Source organism: Periophthalmus magnuspinnatus, chromosome 3 (genome assembly GCF_009829125.3).
Source record: "Periophthalmus magnuspinnatus isolate fPerMag1 chromosome 3, fPerMag1.2.pri, whole genome shotgun sequence".
NCBI lineage: Eukaryota > Metazoa > Chordata > Actinopteri > Gobiiformes > Gobiidae > Periophthalmus > Periophthalmus magnuspinnatus.
The window spans coordinates 31,587,871-31,612,239 of record NC_047128.1 but is presented as its reverse complement, the minus strand read 5'-3'; the positions used below and the strand labels follow the sequence as shown (position 1 = coordinate 31,612,239).

Here is a 24,369-nt window from a genome sequence, read left to right as displayed (position 1 = left end):
ATGGAACTTGTAATGTGGGAAAGGGGCAAAAACTACAAGCTTGACTGCGGTGCATCCTGGGAAATATGCTAACATGGACGAAAGCATGCAGGATTTGCACCATGGTCTTTACAGTATTCGAAGAAGCGCGTCGAACAAAAAGTGATAATTGACTTTAAAGTAGCCGCGATCCTTCAGAGAGGCTTTTCGGCGCTTTGTGGACTGTCCACGGCTCTGGACTGAGCTTAGTCCGTCAGACCGAGCTGCTGCAATGTGCGTCCAGTGCCTCTCGAAGCTCCGCAGGAGAAGCAGATCTTTAACCGGATGATGGACAGGAACTACCCGTGCTCAAGCTTCGCGGACGCGCTGGCTCCTCCAGCACAAAGCGCAGCTTCTTGGGCCTATGAGCGCAGCTCTGCGACTGTCAAGCCAAGGTACAGGGAACAGGAGGGCGGGTCTGCTTCCCAGAAAATGTCGGTGATGAAAGGCCTAGGAGCTTGAAACCGAGGAGTTCACTGCCTGTGTGTTGTCAGTAACACCAAAGTAGACTACAGAGAAAGTTTAGTGTCCTGTGCGTTTGAGGGAACACTTTTGTGAGCGCTAAATACTCTGTAGTCTACTCTGTACTCTGGAGTACACTCTCCAGACTACTCTCCTTTAAAGGTTTGCTGCGTGGCTTCCACAAAAAAACACCATTCCCTGTTCTGGCAGGGCTGATGATCTGTGTCCTACATTTAACACTAGTTTTAATTAACGCTTCAATCATAAAACTTGTTCCTATTGGCTGTTAGTTGGCTGTCGATTTGTTTACAAAGTTTGGCCTACTATAGTCCATCCTGGACATTTTTTTTGCATAGTTCATTAGCTACTCGTTGAATTGTTTCTGAAAACTGAATGTCATTTTTTCATACATTGTAACTTGCTGAATTGTCCTTATATTTACTATGTAGGCTTCAATTGTTAAATCAGTAGGCTACAAGGTTCTTATTTGCAACAACAAAAATATGTGTGATCTACAGCGCTTATATTAATAACACAATTCATGTTTCTTGTCTTATTAGTACCAGTTATGGAACAACACACGTTGATACAGAGGTTCTTCACCGGCAAAGTTACGTGTCCTCCCACCAGCTGCCCAACTATACTACAACAAACCTACCTGCAGGAGGTGAGTTAAATACTGTGGGCTACATTATCTCCCCAATAACTGGTTGATGAAGTACGCTCCTCTTGTTTTAGGAACGCTTGACACAAATAGTCATACTTCTGAGACCTCAATTATGAGCTTTTTGTCAGCCATGGAGTCCAGAAGTCTTCAGGCAGGACCTGTTGGTGCCTCACTGCTTCCTCCTTTTAGACCACCATCATGGCCATCTGGTAAGAGGTTTTAATAGATAAAAAACAAAGTTGTAAGCCAATATAAGTTGATAAAATGTACTGTACTAGGGGTGCAATTAACAATGATTTAATAGTTAACTAATCTGTGATAAATGTTTTGAATAGTCAACAGTCAAAGCATTATTTCTATTGTACATGCAGACCTTTTAAATAAATAAACAACAAAATAAATCTTGGAATATGGTGACTGAAGGCTTCTGAATACAAAATCGTTATGAATAATGTGTATTATTGATCAAAAATAATTTATTCTGCCATTTTGGTTGAAGAATGCTACTGTCCTTGTAAATGTAGTGTATTAAATATACTCTCCAGACGTCCTTAGGCAGTGTCAGTTTAGCTTCTTTTTGGTCAAATTGGGTGAAAATCTCATTCACAGGCCTTCCATGATCTAATGACTAATTGATGAATTGAAAAATAGCTAATGGTTAGTTGCTGCCTTATTTTTGACTTTATGTTTGCTATATTTTGCTACATTTCTGAATGTCTTGGTTTTTACATATTTTCTTTTTCTGCTCCAGGCACAAATTCTACCACAGAGTTATACTTGACTGGTGCCCTGCCATCTACTGCCACTTTCCCATCTACTGCTGCTCTTATGTCTTATCAACATACCAGTGCCTACCCCACCAGAAGCTGTGCTGCAAATTCTCCTCCAGCTCTTCAGGACCCTGCCTTCAGCACTTCCACCAGTGGCCTGTTCCTTTCTCATCATGACCCCCTTCTCCATCTCAAACCAAGTCAAACCATGCTTCCTGCAGCTTTGGCCTTTTCTACTCCCACTTTAGGCTCCTCTTTACCGGTCCAGTCCTCCACTTACCGCTCAGCTCAGGAGTCAGCCCCTCACCTCCTTCAGCCTCAGTTTAGCCTTCTGCCTTGTCCGTTATCCACTCCTCATGGACCTACACAGCAATTTGGCACTACTGTATTTTCAGGCTCTATTGAGAGAGCTCTTCAGAGAGAATGCAGTGTGATCAAACACCACCAGAGGCCTTCTACAAACATCACAGCATCGGAGCAGTCTCCAGACTCTGAGCATACACTACAAGGTTACTTTAGCGCTGTCAATGAAGGAGAGGTATCTTATCCACCTGAACCATCTCGGCACTCCCCTGTGTCCTGCAACCTTTCCACTGGATCAGATTCCTCTCATGGAGTAGTTTCACAAACCAAAACAAATTCAGTCACTGAGGCTTACTCAGCTATTTCTGTGCCAAAGGCTAAAGATATCCATCTAAATGATGTAGATAAAGATAGTAACTATAATAATCATAATTCTCCAGGGCAAAAGCAAAATTCTATTGCTAATCAGCAGTCCACACAATTGTCTGCCGCTATAACCACCAATTCACCTATTTATGTCAATTCACATGCTCAGTCACAGCCTCCATGTTCTTCCCCTAACAAATTGCCTGCACCTTCCAGCCAGTCGGGGAGTGTTTCATCTGTCAATCAGAGCCATGTTTACTCTCCTGGTCAGGAGCATGAGACGCAGTACACAGCCCAGGCTCAGGGCTTGTGTCAAGAACTTGCTCTCTCTGAAAGTTATGCTGCATCCCACTCTCAGGGTACTCCTTTAATGACTTACACGTCCCAGTCAGAGGTGCAAGCTTCATTAACATATCCACACAGTTATGCCCCAGGACAATCCCTTAACTCATCCTTTCCAACCACATGTATGGAGAGTCTTCCCACTTCTAATTCTTCTCAGGTGTACTCTTTAATTCAGGCCTCCGGAGAAAAAGTACATAACAACTTATCCGCGCAAGAAGCACATAGCAACAAATCATTGCCCCTTTATTCATTGTCATTGCAATCTTTACAAAATAACATCACAACTTCAGTTCAAGACATAAAGCCTTCAACGCAGCAGGTCTCAATGTCTGTCAATTTGGTAGATAACAGTTTGAGTGCTCACAACAACATTATCTATGTTGTCTCCAAGATGGAAGACCACCAGAAATTACAAAGTGTTATTCGAAGCAGCTCACAATCGGGTGACCAGGCAAATGGACAGGGACCTGCAAATACAGCACATGTTAAAGATGAAAGTACAGTCGCAGTAGGCCAACAGCATGCCCACCAAACTACTGTCTCTGGGCAGCTAGGTTCCAGCATATCACCTACAGGCAATAGTGTAGTGTGTTCACCTGCACAATTGAACCTAGAGCAAAAACTGCATACTTCACAGATCAGATCTCCTGAATCTCATCAACAAAATCATCAAAATCCAATTCAGGGCCTTGTTACAGCAGGCCACACACAGTTCATAACGGTTCCTTGTAATCAAGTTCTTATTGACCCAAACCAGATCATCAGTCACAATCAGTCTTCATCAAAGGGGGTATCTGTGCCAGGAATACAACAGCCCCAAGGCCTGGGTCCAGTTCATGTCCAATATCTTCATATGGATCGAGACTTGCTAGGATCTAGCATGGCTGAGACCACAAACGAACAGGGGCAATATCATGAGCAGAGTACTAGATGCTCTGATTCTAATCATCCTCTTATCCCCAAAAGCCACTATGACCAGGCAACAAATCAACAACTGAATGATGCTAAGAACCATTTTGCTCTTAACTCAATTTGCTTTTCTGACTCAGTGTTAGATGAAAGAAATATTATGTCTAATGTTGATGATATTTTGGCTGCCACAGTTGCAGCATGTGGTGTGCAAGATTTTGTGAAGGCATCATCTTCTGTTGAGGCTGATAGGTCAAAGGTAAATTCTGCTGATCCAAAAAATCAGTTCCAGACTTTAGATATGAGGCATATATCCCCCATTTTCTCCAACGCACAAGAACTCACAAATGTTTCCTCCAGCACTGTGGCCATGGCATCGAATGGATCTCGAGTGACATCAGGCTGTCAGGGACCCTCCATCCATTTTAACCATAATCCTGAACATCACACAAATGAAGACAAAGACAGGTCAGAAAATCACTTTACATATGTCCCTTCTGGTAACGAAAACCAAACCAAAGGAAGGTCAATATTATGTATGAAAACAGAGGAATGTTCTGTAGAGTACGCTGACGGTGAAGTAAAAAAGAAGGGGAAGTTCTTAACCAAGCCAGGGGGTGATGATGAGGCACATGCCAAACGCAGTGGACAAGCTAAGCGGCAAAACTCCAGGCCAAGTGATATTTCACCTCCTGTCACAGCAAATGCAGTTGACAGTTGTCCACAGCAGGAAAGAATAAGGCAAAAGATCCGGGAAGTGGAAGAGAAGCAGCCAGAGGTTAAAAATGGTTTTATAGGTTCATTTTTGGACTTTCTCAAATCTGGTCCCAAACAGCAATATTCCCCCAGTCCCATGCGAACGGTCAGCCGGTCAAAGAAGCCTTCCAACCCACCCAAACCCCTTACATGTACTACAAGTACTTTACCAAGTGTAGCTCCTAAACTACAGACTCTTACAGCACCTTTGATTCCTCAAGCAAGCCCAGTGGTGACCACTCATTCAAAACGTCTAGATGAAGATCTGCAGAGAAACCTGGAGACACTGCCATCATTCAGCTCAGATGAGGAAGAAAACACCGGGAAGAATTTGGCTTTAAGGAACAGCATTAGCTCAGTACTATCATCTCTGGATGAATCTTCAGATAGGAAAATACGAATAGGTAGGCTTTGCTTTCTTTGTATACCATGCTCTTGTTGAAAGTATTGTCAATTGTATCCATTCACCTTCATTTCTTTAACATTTTTATATATATATATATATATATATTATTTTATTTTATTTTTTTCTTTTCGCAGATAACAGAATTTCTAACCCTATGTTGAAGCCTGAACAACCAGTCATGGTGCCTGTTACTATAACAGCCATTTGTCTTCCACAAATGCCTGCCCCTTCACAACAAATAAAGAGTGCCATGAGACAGACTGCTGTTGTTGCAGAGAAGCCCTCTGTGACTGCACCTTCCCAGTTGGCTGTTCAGCTGATGAGTGTGGCTCTGGAAGGACTCACAGATGATGAACTTTCCGACAGTGGAGGAGAGGGAATGTATCGTGAAAGAGATGAGTTTGTTGTCAGAAATGAGGATATTGAAATGTTGAAGGTATATCTGGGATAGTTGCTTAAAAATTACTTCTTAAAAGGTTTGTACTTATAACTTGACTGTTGCTTTTTGCAGGTCACAATGAAAGCAGGGAATGAGCCACCTGCTATCTGGAAAGTTCAAAAGGCTCTGCTACAAAAGTTTGTGCCTGAGCTTCGAGATGGACGGAGAGTCTTCTCAGCCACAAACAGTGTAAACTTTACATTGATACTATAATATTTCCTGATAAAATGTATATGAAACATTTGACATTTTTCTGTCTTCTTCTATGCAGTATCTGGGGTATTTTGGAGATGCAAAAACCATGTACAGACGGGTTTACGTTAAGTTTTTGGACACCGTCAATAAGAGAGAGTATGTCAGAGTTTGTAGTAGAAAACCTCGCTGTAAACCTATGACTTCCTTGAGGTAGATTTATTTTTCCATTTTTAAAAGATTATAATTAGAACAAAGCAAAGGCTGAATGATTGTTAATGTTTGTTTCTTTCTTGGTGTACTCAGAGGTGTCCAGGTTAAAGCCCTGCTTGGCTTGACAGCCAATACTTGCACCACCACATTGTGCCAAAAGCCCCGACCCAAACAACCTAAGTCCAGAGCAGAGCCACCACCCAAAAAACGACGGAAATGGAAGGAGGAGTTTTCATCTACACACTCCGACTCTTCTGCTGAAGAAGATGGTAAATAACTTGACTTATTTGCTTTTTAAAACATCACATAATAACTTATTTGTAAATGTGCTTAGACTTAAATCCTCCAGTCCCCTTTACTTCACGTCTGCTCAACACAAGGACAATGAAGGAGACATTTAAGGGCTTTGTGGAACTCCTCATCAGTATTGCATTAGATGAGGAATTGATAACGGCTTTAGAGAGATCGAATGGTGAGTGAAACATTTTGACAAATTACAAAATCTTTGTCATGCTATTTGGAAATTTGTCTAGTACAATGGGTACACTTTGTCATTTATCATAGATGACTTACTACTACCACACATGAAGAAGGTAGATGGGATGATTACAGACAACAGGAAACGTTTGCTTCACAAACTTCCTATTGAAAATATTCTTAAGGTGTTTTTCCATTATATTCAATAGAATCGATTAAACAAAATTGTATTAAATTTCTAGTACAAAAAAAAAAGTATTATAAGTCTGTCTGTTGATTGTGCCTAGACGGCCTTGGACAGCTTTCCTGAGATTGCTGTAGTGACGGAAATGAAAAAAGAGGGCGAAACTCCAACCTTCAAAATTCGTCTCAGTGGCAGGGCCTACAACAAAAAAACTATGAAACCCTACAAGTTACCAAACAAAGTGCCACAGGTAATTAAAATGTGTAACTACTCTATCACCCAACAGGGGGTGCAGTTTATTTTTTACTCACACTGTCATGTTCTTTTTACTCTCCAAGGAATACACTGTTAATCAACAGCAAACTCAGTGGTTCTCTCTGTACCACTCTTTACAGCATTACAAGTACCACACATACCTCATGTGTAAAAATGAGGTATGGCACAGTTCCCAGTAAATGGCACACCTTTGCACTCTCCTGTTTTGACTACAATCAATTGTGTGTGTACACCTCTCTCTGACAGATTGAGTCTCTGCGCGTCCAGGCGGGAGAGCTGGGACAGGAGCAAACCGTACAGAAGTGCCTGCAGAACGGAGTGTGGCTGGAGGGCCTTTTTGATCGCTTTGGAGAGCTAATCAATCAAGTGCAGCAGGTCTGCCGATGATATTTCCTTGTTTAGACTGGTGACAAAAATATTTGAACTCAATCTGATGTATGAAAAAAAAAACCATGACTGTTCGGATTTGTGGTATCAAAATTCCGTTTGCCTTTTTGAGAGTGTGAGACAAGTTTCTTCAGGTGTTGCATCAAACTCGAATGTAACTTAAAGAATGTGACAGACTTTGAAAGCTACTTGTCTCTGTGTATGGTTTTGTAGGAAACATATTTTTAATGTGTGTCTTTTGTATGTTTGTATGTTTTTAAGTATTTTTTTAAAAGAAAATGTTATAACCCATTGTTGTATATTAAGATAGAAAGTCTTTGGCATAACATGTAGTCATGAGATTAAATAAATTCACAAGCATAGACAAATGTCTACAATAGAGTTGAATAGTTCTATACGCAAGATAACGTACAAATAATTTTTTTATTTTTTTTTAATTTAAGCTAATTTTATATAACCCTGTTTACAGCTTTGAAACAGCATTTTTTCTGTCTATAAGCATTATGTACATGTTGTGTACATAAAAACAGGTGAAATTATGCAAACTCAGTTCTTCCAACTTTATCTTCCACGTTTTTAAGAATGGAATGGAAGGACTGTATTCAATGAATATCATTTCACCATTTCACTGTAAAGTTGCTTTATAACTCTCAAATATCCCAGTTCAAGCTAAACTAAATAGATTTCTATTTACGCTAATATTTTTATACCTTTCCACAACAGATTTCTATGACCCAAAAAATTGGTTTTATGCTACCACTTTGAAATGCAGTTTGTAAATAAAGTCCTGCATGCTTTTCTTGATGCAAGATGCATGGTATATTATATTGCCTTTTATATGTGTAAAACTAATCAAGTCATGAATGAATGTTTAAATACTTCAACATACTAAAATTAAATGCCAATTTTGTTTTATTGGCTAACAAATACAAAAACAAAAACATCAATCAGCCCTTTAACAGTCTAATTTATATGTGAGCTGTGAGGATGCTTAACACAAGTAAAAAAAAAACAAAAAAACCCCCCAAAACATTATATATGAGTCGTGAGGCTAACACTATGTTGGCATAAAACCATTCCTAAATTTTTCCCTATTGAGAGTATATGACTTGGTTTAGTCTGGACTGTTGAAGAAAATATGATTTCTATGCGTACAGAAGGCACAATTACTGGCAACCTTTGTGAGAAAAACAAAAGTTTCTCTGTGCTGGGGCGACAGTTTGTCAATGAGGAGACCCACTGTCCTCTGTTGAGATGGAAAAGAAGGAGGCAGACGTCAGGCGGGCATTTCAGATTCCAGCGCAGACACAGCTGTAACAGATACACGGCTCTGCTCTCTAGATAAAAAGCTAATGAATTTTAATGAATCATTGTGTAACATGTGGGAGTTCTATTGAGGGACCCTTAAAGTTTTTGAAAGTCTGACTGTAGCTTGGGTGTTTATAACATGTTTTCTACAAACAGATTAACTACATTTTTACCTTTGTGGATTTTAAAGGTGCACTCTTCACCTTTTGTGGTGGGGGCTCCACAGTGTGATATTAAACACATCTAGTATTTATTCTGCTACAGGTGTTTTAATTGTCAAATAAATATGGCTGAGTGGATAGGAGGCATGCATTCACAGCAAGAAGTTCCCAGATTTGATCACCAGGTTGCCTGGGTCTTTCTGTGCAGAGTTTGCATGTTCTCCCCATGTCTGGGTGGGTTTTCTCCAGGCACTCCAGTTTCCCCCTTCAACCCAAAACATGTACAATAGGTCAAATCCTCCAGTTTAGGTAGTCCTGACCAAGATTAGCAACAGAGATGCTCTCTGAGCATTGCGTTGTGGTGCCCACTGCTCATGAGGAGACGCCCCAGTGGCATTGAAAGATGGGTCAAATGCAAAGGACAAAGTGTACCTTAACCTTGAAATACATGCGTTCTTATTATGAGTGGAGTCAATTCTCCACAGAGCTGACCTGTAACTTGGCCTGGTGGTTTCACATGCTTGTCACATTGTTTCTTGTAGAACATTTTGGGCGAAGCAATAACATCTCCATGAATATGTTTGGTGGGGAGCGCTCCAATAGAAAGTCTACCTTTAAATTACAGAAAAATGGGAAAATAAGGTAAAAATAAAACAATGTAAAACAGGTAACTTTAGAGGTCACTGCCATAATTTACTTTCACATATAAACTCAAACCAACTGTGAGTAGGCTACATTTTCTGTCTTTGCTAAAATGTGTCGACATGATCTTATTCGTTCTTTAAATGTGAGTTAAACAAAGTCTGAAAAGAGTCAGTGTCAGTTTTGTCCAAACACACCTGACTCCTGACATTCTCAGTTCAAGAGTTGTTAAACCAGTTCTGCCAAGAATATTCAAGAGATCATTTCCTCAAGTCTCATCTTTGTCTTGACTGAACAGAGATTTGGGTCCAGACAAGGGTGATCAGAAAAAAAATAAAAGGTCAAGCTTTGTAGACATACAATAGTTGAGTGTGATAATATTGCATTGCCGCCTTCCTTTTCCAGTGTCTCTTTCAGCAAGTGAGCTACATTGGCTTTGCAGTGTCAGCTTACTACTTTTCCATTGTCAGATTACACCTCAAGACAGACACTGCTGTATTCAAGTCAATGCTGAGTGTATGTTTTATAGGTGTTTGTGAGTGTAACTGGAGAAATTATACCTTATTTATTCTAGGCTACTTTTGCATAAAATTCAAAAAGGCAATATGGAGAAACTAACAAACAAGATATATAAGACAAACGTGTGTTCTGTGACTCCTGCTGAAATATTAACACGGATATGGTACAGTTCAATTGTGTCTTGCACCCAGTTCATACAAACTACAGCCCATAAGGAAAAACATATGTATAATGTAATAATAGCCTACATATGAGTGCAGCTTGCAGCTTTTTAGTCTCATTTTAGTTATTTTAGTCCTGGTGATTTAACGCAGTGACACATTTTTTAGAGTGTTTACATCAAAAATGAAGTTGTTAGTGTCAACCAGCCCGAGAGTGGCTCATTATCACATTAATGGGCGTCCCAAACGGGCGGTGATTGGCACATGAATAATGTATGTTCGTGGGAGGAGACGGTTTCGCAGAGAGCTGGAGCGAGGTGCGTGCGTCACGGTGCGCACTGAAAACCAAAGACATGGACCAACTCGCTTTGAATGGCAGCCTCTACAGTGACTGAAAGAAGTTGTTATGCTTCTGAGATAAGGTGAGATATTGGTCCTTTTCAGACTTTTCCCTCGTTGTCCAAAGGCGTAGACTGTTAGAGAGAAGTAACGAGAACTCCTGACAGTGGAGGACTGACTGGAACCAAGCGTCTGTGGAAAGATCAAATGTTGTTAAAATTGTTTTTGTTGCTGCATTTGTGACTCTGGAATATTGAGACGATTAACTTTGAATGAACTCTGAACTTTGAATTTGTCTGTTTAAAAACTACAGAATTTGAAAGACTAGGCTTATCATTTAATTAATACTTAACACTTTTTTTAGACTAAGCCAATAGGCAAACGTGCTTTATCGGTTTAATCATTAAGCCTGCCTACTAATATGCTCCATTATATCCCCATAGATTAAATATTGGCAAATAGTTGTTTATTTATTGTACTCTTGATAATTCTGCAGCCTGGTGTTTGTATTAAAACACCAAACCAGGGTTTTAACTTTAACCAGCCTATCATAGACACAGGTGTATTTAAAAGAGCCAATGGTCTCTTCTCTCAAATGATGTCCTTGGGCTTGATCGGTTGATGTAACCTGACTCAACATGTTAGAAAAATGCAGCCTTCAAGCCTTTTTCGTTGCTTTTCTGCCTTGGGAATAATATTACTTTGCCTCTGCACAAAATCAGAGCTAGTGTTTGATCTTTCACCTGTAATGGGCTGTTTGTGTTCACAGGGGATTGTCCCATGTGTTGCTGCTGCTCCCATTGCGAGTATTTACCTCCACTGATGTGTGCAAACACAAATGGTGATGTTGTCTTTAGTTGGAATACAGGTCAGCCTTTCTTTGATGCCTTTGAAGGTTGGCAGAATAATATAGGTTAAGCAGGATCAAATCTCAGCATGTGGGAAAGAAACCTTATGCATGCCCCACTCCCATCATTTTAATGCATTTAATCTGTAAAAGGTAATCCACAGATCCCTGTAGGGACACAGCAGATGGTTCTCCTTTACTTCATTATAAAGACTTCATTGTAGCAAAAGCTCTCTATCGAGACTAGGACCTTAAGTTTTCACGTGATGTCCGACAGCAAAGCCTATTTGATTCAGATATTCACATTTACATAAAAACATGGGTTTAGCCTAACATCCTGAAACTTATCTGATGCACAAATGGCCTGATATGGGTCTTACTCTGGAAGAAGATTTAATTGTCTTCCTCAAAATCAACAAACCACAACTTGCAGTGGTGCCGAGTGGACACTTAGTGTCTGTGTGTGTCGTATGATGTGTGTAGTATGATGTGTGTAGTATGATGTGTGTAGTATGATGTGTGTCGTATGATGTGTGTCGTATGATGTGTGTCGTATGATGTGTGTAGTATGATGTGTGTAGTATGATGTGTGTCGTATGATGTCTCATATGATGTGTGTCGTATGATGTGTGTCGTATGATGTGTGTAGTATGATGTGTGTAGTATGATGTGTGTAGTATGATGTGTGTCGTATGATGTGTGTCGTATGATGTGTGTAGTATGATGTGTGTAGTATGATGTGTGTCGTATGATGTGTGTAGTATGATGTGTGTCGTATGATGTGTGTCGTATGATGTGTGTCGTATGATGTGTGTAGTATGATGTGTGTAGTATGATGTGTGTAGTATGATGTGTGTCGTATGATGTGTGTCGTATGATGTGTGTCGTATGATGTGTGTAGTATGATGTGTGAAGTATGATGTGTGTCATATGATGTGTGTAGTATGATGTGTGTAGTATGATGTGTGTCATATGATGTGTGTAGTATGATGTGTGTCATATGATGTGTGTAGTATGATGTGTGTCATATGATGTGTGTCGTATGATGTGTGTCGTATGATGTGTGTAGTATGATGTGTGTCGTATGATGTGTGTAGTATGATGTGTGTAGTATGATGTGTGTCGTATGATGTGTGTCGTATGACGTGTGTAGTATGACGTGTGTAGTATGACGTGTGTAGTATGACGTGTGTAGTATGACGTGTGTAGTATGACGTGTGTTGTATGACGTGTGTCGTATGACGTGTGTCGTATGATGTGTGTCGTATGATGTGTGTCGTATGATGTGTGTAGTATGATGTGTGTCGTATGATGTGTGTAGTATGATGTGTGTAGTATGGGGCCAGTGTTGGCATTCACAATTTTATTATTAAAATATTTGTCTTTTGCAGAGGTTGTTTTTCTTTTTACTTAGTGCTGACCTGATCTACTGCCAACATTTGTTCAGAGGTTTTCAAATGTTTCCTTTTGGAAACAGCAGTAGTCTTGACACCTTCTGCTCTTCTCTCCTCGTGGAGAGGTGGGGGCTGTGTCAGCAGAATACACTGTGTATCCTTGTGTGTGATCAGTGTTTAGTGCAGTCCAGGATAACCCGGGTCTAATGAATATTAAAAGTTACAGCTGGTTTATAAAAAGCAATACAATCTCAATTGAAACTAAAATGCTGGTTGCCCGTATGTACTGTAAAGGTCAATCATAATCTGACAACAAGTTTGGAGTTGATTCATTCATGTTTTTTGATTGGATCAGGAGCTCGAGAGCCAGAACACTAAATGGAAACCAGCAACTTTCACATCTATGTTTTTGTAAAAAAAATCAATATACAGTTATCAGTATAATCAAGGTATAATGTTTTACCAGCAGTTGTTGCGCATTATGAGCATGTTTACTTCCTTTTTGAGAAAATGAAATTGTACATTGTACCTTTAGTTTACATTTGTATTGGACAAAAAGGGTTAAGCACTGATAAGTGACATTTTTTGAGGAGCTGTACTTCCAAAAAGCAGCTACGACAGCAATAATATTAAATAAAATGTGCAAAGATTGTGAGGCCAAAATTATGAACAGAACACACAATATATTTATTCTATATTATGTCAAAATCGCATTGCATGTCTGTTTCTCATAGATCCAGTGAAGGTCCCATAACACTATATGATAGAATAGGAACCGAAACCTTGCTCTACTGATATGATTAATAGTCAACTGAGAAAAAAAAAAGTTCACAGTAAAACATGTTGTCTTCAAACTTGGGGTGAACGTCTGATGTATTTTGTGTCTTCCTTGCTTCAGGGTAAGACATGGCCATGGCGGGGAAGCCTTTCAGGGCAACCTACATCTGGGGCAGCATTATCTCCAACCTGCACACCCACGTGGAGGTCAAACGGCGCAGACACAACCTCAAGTCCTACCACGACTGCTTTTTGGGCTCAGAGGCTGTAGACGCAGTCCTCACACACATCACACTCATGCGCTTCTTTGGAGAGGAGGCCGTGCCGCGTTATAAGGCTGTTCGTCTGTGCCAGGCCCTTATGGACTCCAGAGTGTTTGAACCAGTTGGGACTAAAGTTGTTTTTGGAAAGGACAAGAAGCAACCAACCTTTGAGGATAGCAGCTGTAGTTTGTACCGGTTTCTGAGTCCAGGGAGCAGCTCATTAAACTACTTATCGTCAGAGCACAATGAAAGTGGATATGAATCCCCAGGAATCAAATGGAACAAGAACAGTCCAACACGTGAAAGGTACATCCCATAATCTACTTCTTACCATAGGTAACGCTGAGCTTTGAATGTAGTTGTAAAGGGCTTCAGGAGACCTGTTGCTGTGATCATATTGCATTAATATGTTACTGTTAAAGACTTTGGCTTTAACACTTGCAGCCTTTTGATTTATTGTGAGAGTGACAACTAAACCAGAGCTGTGTTTTATTATGACATGATTGATAAATAATTGGAACATATTGTAAATTAAAGTTGAAAAGCAACACAATACTTTACACTAATTTCACTGCTTGATGCAATTGTGTATCTCCTCAGACAAGAGGTGAAGCATGGATTTTTCTTCAAGTCGCCAACAGACATATCTCTGGAAGAAGTGCTAAAAAACCTAGACCTGAGTGCAAACGTCACACCACAGATGATCAACCTTGGATTATCTCAAGACAGTAAAACAGATTTTTTTTCTTACAAAATAAATCTACAGTATGTATGTTTGAATCACATCTCATGTGTTTTTATACATTTCTGTACAGTTATGGATGAGTTGTGGCACCAGCAGGCTGTGTTCAGGCTGTTGCAGCTGATAGAGCTCCCCCTGTTGGAGAGTTTGTTAGAGGGAAAGGGTCCATCAGAGTCCAAAATGAATGGCACAAGCAGTGACACAGATGTCATGTGCACGTCAAGTTACCTCGACAGAGAAGTTCTCAAGGCTTTTAGTGAAGCACAGTGAGTTTTATGTTGTGTTATAATATACAATTGTGACCTCAAGAACGTCACAGCCTTTTTAGCTCTAGATGACTATAGTTGTCCTGTCCTACAGGGCGGATGAGTGGATGTCTGCTGCAGTGGACTGTCTGGAGTTTGTACCTGATGAGTTGGTCGTAGAGCTGAGCCGTGGTTTGGCCCGCTGTGCCGATGACCTGCTCCAGTGTAAGAAGCTGCTCTATCAGATTCTAGCTGAACATTATGGACATGCTCAACAGCCGCCTCTGTTGTGTAACTACATTTTTGATATCCACTCTGGCATCTCTGAACTTCTTGGTGAGTGGAGTTTTGCTTTTTTATTTTTAATGCATACAAGTTTATGATTACGGAAAACTTTAATCAAGTTTTTTTTTTTTTTTTTTCCAGTAAATGGAAAGCAAGAACAAGCTCTGGAGGCCTTCCAGTTGAGTCTGAAGATCCAGGACTCTCAAAGAAGGGAAGAGCTGCGCAGGCTGCTCAGGTTTATGGCAATTGCATCCACATCACTGGAACTTAAGCTCCACAAGGAGGTGAGCAGTGACACTGCACTCTACTATCTATATGTGTTCACAACAGCTAAAAATCGCTCTTTTCCAGATTGAAAACAGAATGGCTGTAAAAAGAGCCTTCTCAAATGCCATTGTGTACAGCAGAAAACTGCCTAAAGGAAAAGTAGATCTAATGGTGCTATTTATGATGGATAACCATCATGATTTGTTTAAAGTAAGTAGTAATAAGTTTCATTAACCAATAAGTTTGCTTGCCAAATACATTTTTAAATCAATGTTTCTTTTACCAGACACCTTTGACTTTACACAAGTTGGTTACTGACAAAATAATTACCATAGTTAAAGGAGAGGATCCAAACAATATGAGTGGTGAGTACATCAGTGCTTTCTCTTAATTAAATTCATACTTAGAATGAAACATTACCATTGTTTTTTTTGTTTTTTTTCCTTTTTGCAGATACAACATATTGCAATAGAATAAGTTCTAAAGAATATGCAGAAAATGCTCAAAAAAACACAAAAGAAGAATTGTTATCATTGCTACAGACTATCCATGAAAATCCCCATCTTTCAGCTAGTAAAAAAAGAAGACTTTTGGGACAGTTTTATAAAGGCCATCCAGAAATATTTGTTCAGTATTTTGGAAATAGATTATCTGCGGTCAATATGTTACTAAGGTGATATTTATATTTCTCAAAAGACATTAATTTTAAAAGTATGTTCAATATTTATTTTTTGTCAGGTTAATAGGTTAAGATCCCTGTGTAAATGTTACATACAGGAGGAGGTTGCATAGCAAAACACGGCATTATTAGCAAATGACCAGAGATTGTGTTTGAAGACATTTGGCTGCACGCACTAAACTGTATATGAATTATCACTTCAGGATTTGTTTTTTATTTAAATGTTTTTTTTACATTGACTCAACTGACTTGATTATGGCATCTGGTATGCCAAATAATTTAAAACTAAGCTTTTATGACAAGAACAAATAATTGTTTTGTTATTGTTTGTTATTAAAATGTTTTCTGTTAGTGTTTGTAATATTTGAATGTGTAATACATAATGACGAGACAAAATTATGTTTCTCAGTGTTTATTGAGAGGAAATTCAATTCCTTTTTCTAAAAAAGATTAATTTGCCATCACTCAAACTTCACAAGGTGTGACAACATCGACTACCAGATTTAAAAATGTGTACAGAATAAGGATCAGTCTTTAAAAATAGGAACTGTTAACCAGACCACTCATTTGACCATCTTTTGTATACAGAGAGATGTCAAAAGTGGACATACATTACCCATAATGACCACAACTGCGTACTTTACACTAAGGTTTGGAGTGTCTACCGGATTCGCTTCTGTTGGCGGGCACGGTAAATGTCATGTATGGGAGGTGCAATAGCTCCCTTGTCGTCCTCCTCATCGGAGTCTGCGTTAGGCCTCTTGAGTGACTTGGCAATAGCATGGTTCTCCATGGCCCCATTGCCCTCGCCCTGTGCATCAGGGAGTCTTCCAGTGATCAACTCCACAGCAGCGTCAACAGCTTCATAGGAACAAAACATACAAGTAAACAGCAGGCCAAAGTACAGGGCTCAGTACACATTCCCAAAAATCAACTTACTCTCAGGAAGAGTGCATCTCCTGAATGTTTCCATGAGCTCATCCACTTGAACAAAGGGTCCCTAAAACAGTACAACAGGAGTTAAGATTGCACAAATGATATTTAAATAGATCTGTTACCGTTACACTTACAGTGAAGCATGTTGGTGGAGGCAAAAGTTTCATTAATACCACAGCGGCTGGTGGAACAGGAAATACTCCACCAGGGACTGGGTGTAAACCAGGGGCTGTGGAGGAAAAAGTAAAATTACTTTAGTTTTTTCCTTAAAAGATAAAGATAAGATAACCTTTATTTGTCCTCCAATGAAGAAATCATTTAATAAATATAAACAATGAAAACACATACGGGCAAGGTGACGAGGCTGGAAGGGGATCATTTGATTAGTATCAGGTTTGGGATACTCTGGTTTACGGTCAATTTCGTCTTTCAGTATAGGCACAGAAGGAGCCACCACTGTCTCTGGAAGTAGTGCAGCCAGTTTGGCACGAGATACATCCTTTAATAATACAAACCACAGGTTAATGATATTTCATGTTGTCCAATGTGTACGTAACATTATACATTCACACCTTGTATCCAAGAGCTTTGAGTTCACTGGTAGAGCAGGGGTACAAGTCCATGAACTTGTATCTATCTACAAGCAAGGCAGTTTCTTTGCCTTCATACTCATCCTTAAAGGCAGCAAAACGCCTGCGCTCCACTTTGAGAATACTGGCCAGGTCACCTATGTTGCTCTCAAAAGCTAAGAACCGAGCCCAGATCTCACTAAGAAAGCAAGTAACAATAGAGTTTAGTTGTGTTTGTTTTTGATAACATGCAACAGTATTAATCATTTACTTTACCCAGACTTTTCAGGAGACAAATTTCCTGAAGTAAGCACTCGCTCAAACAAGACCCGTGTGTTGTTGTCCTCTGGAGAGAAAAAACAGTTGATGTTAAGTACTTTTCAAAAACAAAATGTCTTTTTATGGTGTAAAAGATTAACAGATGGGCAAACATTACTTACCATTGAGATGTGAGAGGTAGTCTATGTAGGCAAGTATGTACTCGGGAATGTCACCATATTTTTTCAAACCAAGTTCAAAAATCTTGAAGGCCACAGATTTGTCCTAAAATCACAGAAAATGTATACTGTTGTTATATGTGTAAACAGCAAAGTTCAAAAACAGTGCGAATACAATAAGATGCCCAAAAGTATAACAAATATTCTAGGTGATAGGAAATTCAACACACGTATTTATAAATATTTAACTACAATCACAATATATACTCAATATAAAAATAATAGATAGAATAAAATACATCAAACAATGCTACAATACAGTGGCCTCAGTGAGTTTTCACACATCTTTAATTCCTTCAGATTTATTACAATGTAGCTATTAAATCTGATTAAACTGATTTTCATAAAAAATAAATAAATTCAAAAAAACAATTTCATAGTTTTGCAAAAATAAAAAATTCTACGATTTCACAGTGAGAAATGTATTCACATTGTAAAAAACCTGCAGATCCCTTCCAGGTTTATACAGTGTTTCAGTACAGGTTTATTTGATGAATTGTACTGAATACCTTTTTGTAAATAATATGTCACTTTTTGACTCAACTACAAAAAAAAATGACTGCTTTAATAAAATTACATTAATGTATCTATATTATAAGCTAAAAGTATAATTTTTAAATACCAATTTACTGCTTGGCTCGTTTTAGACTATGGGTGCAGGCCATAGTCGTCATTAATGGGGAACATTAAATCCTGTGGTTCTACATATTTCAATTGATGTGCAGTGGGTGAATACTTTTCTCACAGTCGTAATATTTATTGCAAACCTCTTGAAATTTAGCTTCCTTCTAATGTACAGTTAAAGTAGAATCTTTGGAATAAAAATTAATTTAATCACATTAAGTATCTGGCAATGCTGTGATATGCATGTGTACAATAGGACAGCTGATGACAGTTTCTCCTTACTTTGCTGCAGTAATACTCCATGAGTGCTGCAGTAACATACACATGGTGACGAGTGCGTGGATCTTCCCTGGCTTTTTTAAAGATGGTTCGACCTGACTTGATGCCTTCAGCTCTTCTGGCAAACTTCATGTACTGAATATATACCAGCGTGGGGTCGATGTCTTCAATAGCCAGCAATTTATTATAAATGCCATGCACCTTTTCATGCTTCATACGACTCTGCAGAAGCATGGACGATACAAGGTAAAAAAAAAAAAAAAAAAAAGCCTAAACATTCTATCTATAAAAGCAGTCAGACACCCACCTCCTCATAGTCTGCAAATGAAAAGTACAGAAGCATGTTTTTCTTCAGCAAAGTGCCAATAGCGCGTTCATAGATGTTAGCAGCTTCATCACTGAATAACTTTGAGTTATTCATGTCCTGAGGGTAGTAGTAAGTTTAATGATCATATTTAGTACATTTTCTAGTAACCTAATGAGTGAACTCAATAATGCCTTTAAACTTACCCCCTTTTCTGCCAACAGTTTGCTGGACTGTTCCAGGTACTGTGCTGCTTCATACCATATGTCAGGATGATGACCAAGCACTAATAGACACTGCTCATAGGCAAACATGACTGCAACACACAGCAAACTCACTTGTAAAACTAATGTTATGTATACCCTATGTTTAAAAAAAATAACCTTCTGCCCTCCACTGGTTATATGGTGGTACTGTTTATTGGCAATGGAATATGACAGTAACCTCTTTTTGTGATGAGAGTCTGGTCTTCTGTGCGCAACGGATTGCTTTTTTCCCACTGGATGTATTTCTTCCACATCTCCACTTGTTGGGCCTCCTGTGGTGAATTCTGGGGTGGCACTGAGGGGGCATTTCTATCCAGTCCCTTCATCACAGTCTCATACTCCTATACAACAATAAACACTGGGTTTCTGATGTGCTTTAATAACAAGAACTTATCATTTCACATATCCATCATGTGTCATACCTTTGCCACCCTCCTGGCGTTCATGTAATCTCTACTTCGATCCTCAATCATCTTTTTTGCCAGATGTACATTTATCCCCTTAGTGTAAAAGAACAATACATTTATGAAACTTTTTTTCTTAAACTTTTACTATAAAGAAGCATTTAAATAACATGAGTTAGGGTTCAGCTCACCTCTTCATATTTGCTATAATCCCTCCAGAGTTGCTCAATATTAATCATGGGATTGACACAGCCCCGCTGATAGACCCTTCGTACTGCAGTGATGCGCTGATTCTCTGCATAAGAGCCAACAGCCTCACTACCAAAACACACAAATAAATATTATTAAAAAGGTTAGCAAGTAACTTTGTTTGAATAAAAGCAGCACTTACACTCCTTTGAGAAAGTTGATGTAGTCCACCCAGATCTAATAAACAAAGAAAATGTAAAAAAAAACAACACAAACAAAAAAGCCATGTACACAGAAATAATAATAATTGTCTTGGGACTGTACCTGATATGACATGATTTCCATACCAATCTTATCAAGAGCAAAGTCATAGGCCTGGGCCATCTTTTCTCTGTTGGTAGGACACATGGATGCTTTAGATTTTGCTGAGCTTGTTGAAACACTCATGTAACTATTTTTATTCTCTTACTTGTAGCTAGGCAGTTTTCCTTTGGTCTCTCTGACATATGAGAGGTAACATTTCCACAGGTCAATGTGCAATACTTTCATTAGGCATCTTTGAAACAACTAGAGGTAAGAGAACAGTAGTTAACTGTAATGGTTTGTTACATTTTTCCTCTAAACATCAAAGTATTTAAATGGGAGGTCAACTGAAAGTCAAAGGCATACTACACAGAATAAGGAATAATTATACATGCTTTTTTAAGCTGACCTTGTGCATTCAGTTTGTAAACTAGATTTTGTCAATCACATTCACATTTTAATGTGAATATATGTTACTTCTGGTCACCAAAGGTTTTAACTGATTTTCCTTGACTGATGGCATCTGAATTGAAAATTTGACAATAACAAGGTTTGCCTACTTACCTTTTCAACCTTGTCATAGTTTTTAGCCTTGATCTGCAAATGAGAGTGCACATTCAATGTTACTATAACAGCCGTACATAATAACAGTGTATGTTTTTAGAGGTCATGCATTCATGCAACTGATCATTCACACAATCAAACTGAGGAAATCAACAAAGTGAATTTCACACAATAATGACAGATTGCTTAAGGGAATATTTGTTTATTTTCTTTAAAACTGTACCACAGCAAAGTCAATAGGTTCACTTTGCATCTTACAGATGAAAGAATTGCAGCACTCTGTCTCTGCACCTTACAAACAGATTAAACCACGTTATAGCAGCCTGAACGTTTTTCACCAAACATAAGGGACCAGACGAAGGTGAGATTAATTTGGTTATGCATGGGGAACCGCAAAAGCTGTAGAAGATTCAGTGGTGTGTATCCACAAACAAACTAAAACACTAAAACTCCTGGAAAATAGGAAAAAAGTCCACTTTCTCCTTCATCAAAATGGGCAATGATAGGATAATCTAATGTGTAGTGACATGTATCGTAATGACATGCCTTATGTTAAGAATTCAAAGCTGTCCTTATCTGCAAAAAGTATGGCTGTGAAGATTACTATTATTGCTCCAATCAATTACACAATGGTGTAGTAAAATTCTGCTCAGCAATACCTGGAGCAAAGCCACTCTAATCTACACTGAACAAAATTATACCTACTTCACAAAAAACATACATCATTAATTAACATAATAATCAAAATCATGACCCAAATAATGTGACCAGGATGTTTTCTTTAATCAACCAGCCATAATAAAGTAAAAAATGTAGTCCAATTCATAATACAAAATGTAAAAACCCAAAGATTGGGAACCTCATGGATAACATGCCAAAAGTTCATGAAAAGCCATTATGCTACTGAAAATAGAACGGTTTAGATGTCCAAAAATGTTTTACCTTAAGCAACAGTTTATCACATTGGTGCACTGGTGTGGTCATTAATTCTGATGTTAACTGAATATACTCCTACTCTTACATTCCATCAAAAAGAAAGTGTAGATTAGCTCGTATTCTAACTGAAAATGATGAAAATGTTATGCCTAGATAGATGTGCTAATGTGACCTGAGAGCAAAAATGTACATGCTTTAAGATGGCAACTTAAAAATGTTTTTGTTTTTAAATGTTCCTTAAAATATTTCCAACGATCCAAAGACGATCCATTTGACTTAATCCATATTGTTATATATGACATAAAAGGTGGGCAGATTTATCAAAAATACTGACATCATTGAGAATGCTGATTTGAAGATATGCAAAATGAAAAAAAAACCCAAAAACAAAATATCAGTTACATAGCTGACCATTAAAATGCTGAAAAAAGAGCCAGTTTAAAAAAAAGTTCAAAATAAGGGTATAAAGTAATATTTCTACACTTTGTGGGTCATTTTAGTCATTTCACATTCGTCTGATACTTGAACCTCAACCCAATATATTTTTATACATGTGTATACATTTCTGTTGAAATGGCATATTTTCTGAATATTGTCACTGGGAAAACTCCATAAAAAAGATAATTTACTATCAACACTGCCCACCCTTCTGACAGATAATAAATCTTCATCTATGGGTCGATTCTATGAAAGGAAAGTAAATTTACACACCATAAATATTAAATTGTAAATTTTTTTTTATTTTGTAAATGCTGCCCACCCGTAATAGCTGCTGACAGAGCCTGTTTTAGACCTTTCAAATTTGTTTACGAAAAACTGCTGCAGTGAATATAACAGTGAGGTAGGGTTTGCAGTACTTCCAAGGTGAATATAGAGGGCAGTAAATGTGAGGTAAAATTATACTCTGTGAAACATGCTAACTGTTAGACATGGAAGTTGATAACCTGTATGGATGTAGGAAGGTGCTGTAGGCCCCAGCAGGTCTAGATCAGTGTTATTTTTCATGTTCAGGACAAGGGAGGGAAAAAATATATTTACCCAAAAGAAATGACACAGGAGGCAATAAATTGACACGACAAGTGAATAAAAGGCTAATGCACTCCAATATCATTAAAATTATTTTAATACTGTTGCAGACCAAACATGCAACAAATGCACATGACCCCCCCCCCCCCCTCCCCCTCCTCCACACGTACTGTGAAAAAGACTGTATTAAAAATCCAAATTATTCTGGAAAAGCAAAAAAGCCAATTTTCTGCTGGTATTTTAAAGCCACAATTCTAGATGAACCACACAAGATATGCTACACAAAATTAAACATTATGAGTCTACAGATGCATTTAAAGGGTGAAACTTTCTTGACATATTTGGGTGAATTTATGAATTGTTTCAAACACAGGAATTGTGACTTTAAAACTGATAAAAGTATGTAGAAATGACACATTTTGGTTGTGTGAAAATCACATTGTTGATCATTTAGGACATACCCCAGCCATGCACACTTAAGAGAGAATAAAAAATAACCTCAGCCTCTATGAAAAGTTTCCAAAATCTGCCTGAACTTGGAAACTGTGTGACTAGTCGCTCATAGGTCTTCCGGGCTTTATCTATTGGTTGATTCTATGAAAGGAAAGTGCATTTACATACCATAAATATAAAATTTTATATAAAATATGATTCATTATTTAGACAATCTACATGCCCCACCCTCTTTTCAAACCACCCGTCAACCCCAATATGCTGAACCCCAGGAATGCAACTCTGTGTCACTAAACCTGTGCTTCTCGAATCAGAATGCTCCATGCGTCAAGGTCATATGGATTTTCTTCCAACTTCTTTTCTGCCTTCTTCACCTTCTCCGGAATATACTCTGCAGCCTGCAAGACAAAAACAAGGACCAGATGTTTGACAGTGGCAAATATACTTCCCATCATTTCGAATAGCAAATATAACATGTTAACTAGATGCATAAAACAACCAAAACATATGTCATATTAGTTCATTAATCACGTCAAACAACATATAACAGTAATATGGCGAAGTATTGTTGTGTTTTATTTTGGTACAATTGCTCATATGATGACATGATGGTGATGAGGTCAACCTTAATTTTACAATATCAAAGCAATTATTCGAGATCTGCCACCTGTTACAATGCACAATGAAAACGTAAAGAGTAAACATGCTAATGCTTGGTAGCTATTGCTAACACTGCAGACGGTTCGTTTACCATCCTCATTTGTAACCTTGCTATCGCCGTGCTACTGGTGCGGCCTTGCATTCATCCATTGTTTACTCTTTAACGCCAACTAGTGCAAACGAATACATTAACCGTAATTGAAGAAACTGAAAATTAGGTACATTTTGTGTTGTGTAAAAACATGTAGCCCTACATTGTGGGCTTGCCATGCAGTGTACTGCGTGTAGGTTAACTACCTGATCGGCTGCTGCTTCGCTGGTCATAGCTGGAAGAGTAAACTAGGATTAGAAAAATAAAGTAAATAACATAAACGTTCAAATAACGGCGTTTTGACAGTTATTGTACACTATTTTAATTTCAGCATTGCGTCTAAAAGCTAGATTATGTATATATAGTAGGTCGAAAGGCAAGTAGCACAAGCTTTTCTATGGTGACCGATTTTCAAAATGGCGTCGAATGTGACTTCCGCTCTTCCAATTAAGTCCCTTCAAAATAAAAC

At 38.5% G+C, this 24,369-nt stretch overlaps 3 protein-coding genes across 3 annotated transcripts; 2 read left to right on the top strand and 1 right to left on the bottom strand.

Annotated features, from left to right (window-relative positions):
* The first annotated feature begins 16 nt into the window (after positions 1 to 16).
* qser1 (glutamine and serine rich 1) lies at positions 17 to 8,047 on the top strand. Its single transcript, XM_033984601.2, has 13 exons — positions 17 to 413; positions 1,041 to 1,147; positions 1,219 to 1,356; positions 1,899 to 5,000; positions 5,137 to 5,438; positions 5,514 to 5,630; positions 5,713 to 5,846; positions 5,940 to 6,115; positions 6,181 to 6,318; positions 6,411 to 6,508; positions 6,611 to 6,757; positions 6,846 to 6,941; positions 7,030 to 8,047. Exons 1-13 carry the CDS (start codon positions 304 to 306, stop codon positions 7,168 to 7,170), a joined length of 4,806 nt encoding a protein of 1,601 aa, XP_033840492.1. The 5' UTR covers positions 17 to 303; the 3' UTR covers positions 7,171 to 8,047.
* Positions 8,048 to 10,269: 2,222 nt separating this feature from the next.
* On the top strand, positions 10,270 to 15,971 carry depdc7a (DEP domain containing 7, paralog a). Its single transcript, XM_033984810.2, has 9 exons — positions 10,270 to 10,383; positions 13,440 to 13,887; positions 14,182 to 14,309; positions 14,397 to 14,589; positions 14,684 to 14,904; positions 14,995 to 15,137; positions 15,205 to 15,330; positions 15,407 to 15,485; positions 15,574 to 15,971. The coding sequence occupies exons 2-9, from the start codon at positions 13,448 to 13,450 to the stop codon at positions 15,795 to 15,797; spliced, it is 1,554 nt and encodes a 517-aa protein (XP_033840701.1). The 5' UTR covers positions 10,270 to 10,383; positions 13,440 to 13,447; the 3' UTR covers positions 15,798 to 15,971.
* A 229-nt stretch (positions 15,972 to 16,200) lies between these two features.
* Positions 16,201 to 24,336, bottom strand: cstf3 (cleavage stimulation factor, 3' pre-RNA, subunit 3). Its single transcript, XM_033984799.2, has 20 exons — positions 24,107 to 24,336; positions 23,446 to 23,547; positions 23,195 to 23,290; positions 20,735 to 20,767; positions 20,337 to 20,434; positions 20,192 to 20,258; positions 20,070 to 20,104; positions 19,870 to 19,996; positions 19,697 to 19,774; positions 19,453 to 19,615; positions 19,215 to 19,324; positions 19,012 to 19,128; positions 18,708 to 18,926; positions 17,745 to 17,847; positions 17,581 to 17,650; positions 17,308 to 17,503; positions 17,084 to 17,234; positions 16,870 to 16,964; positions 16,739 to 16,799; positions 16,201 to 16,660 (listed from the first exon to the last, which is right to left on the bottom strand). Exons 1-20 carry the CDS (start codon positions 24,131 to 24,133, stop codon positions 16,461 to 16,463), a joined length of 2,148 nt encoding a protein of 715 aa, XP_033840690.1. The 5' UTR covers positions 24,134 to 24,336; the 3' UTR covers positions 16,201 to 16,460.
* Between the last annotated feature and the right edge of the window lie 33 nt (positions 24,337 to 24,369).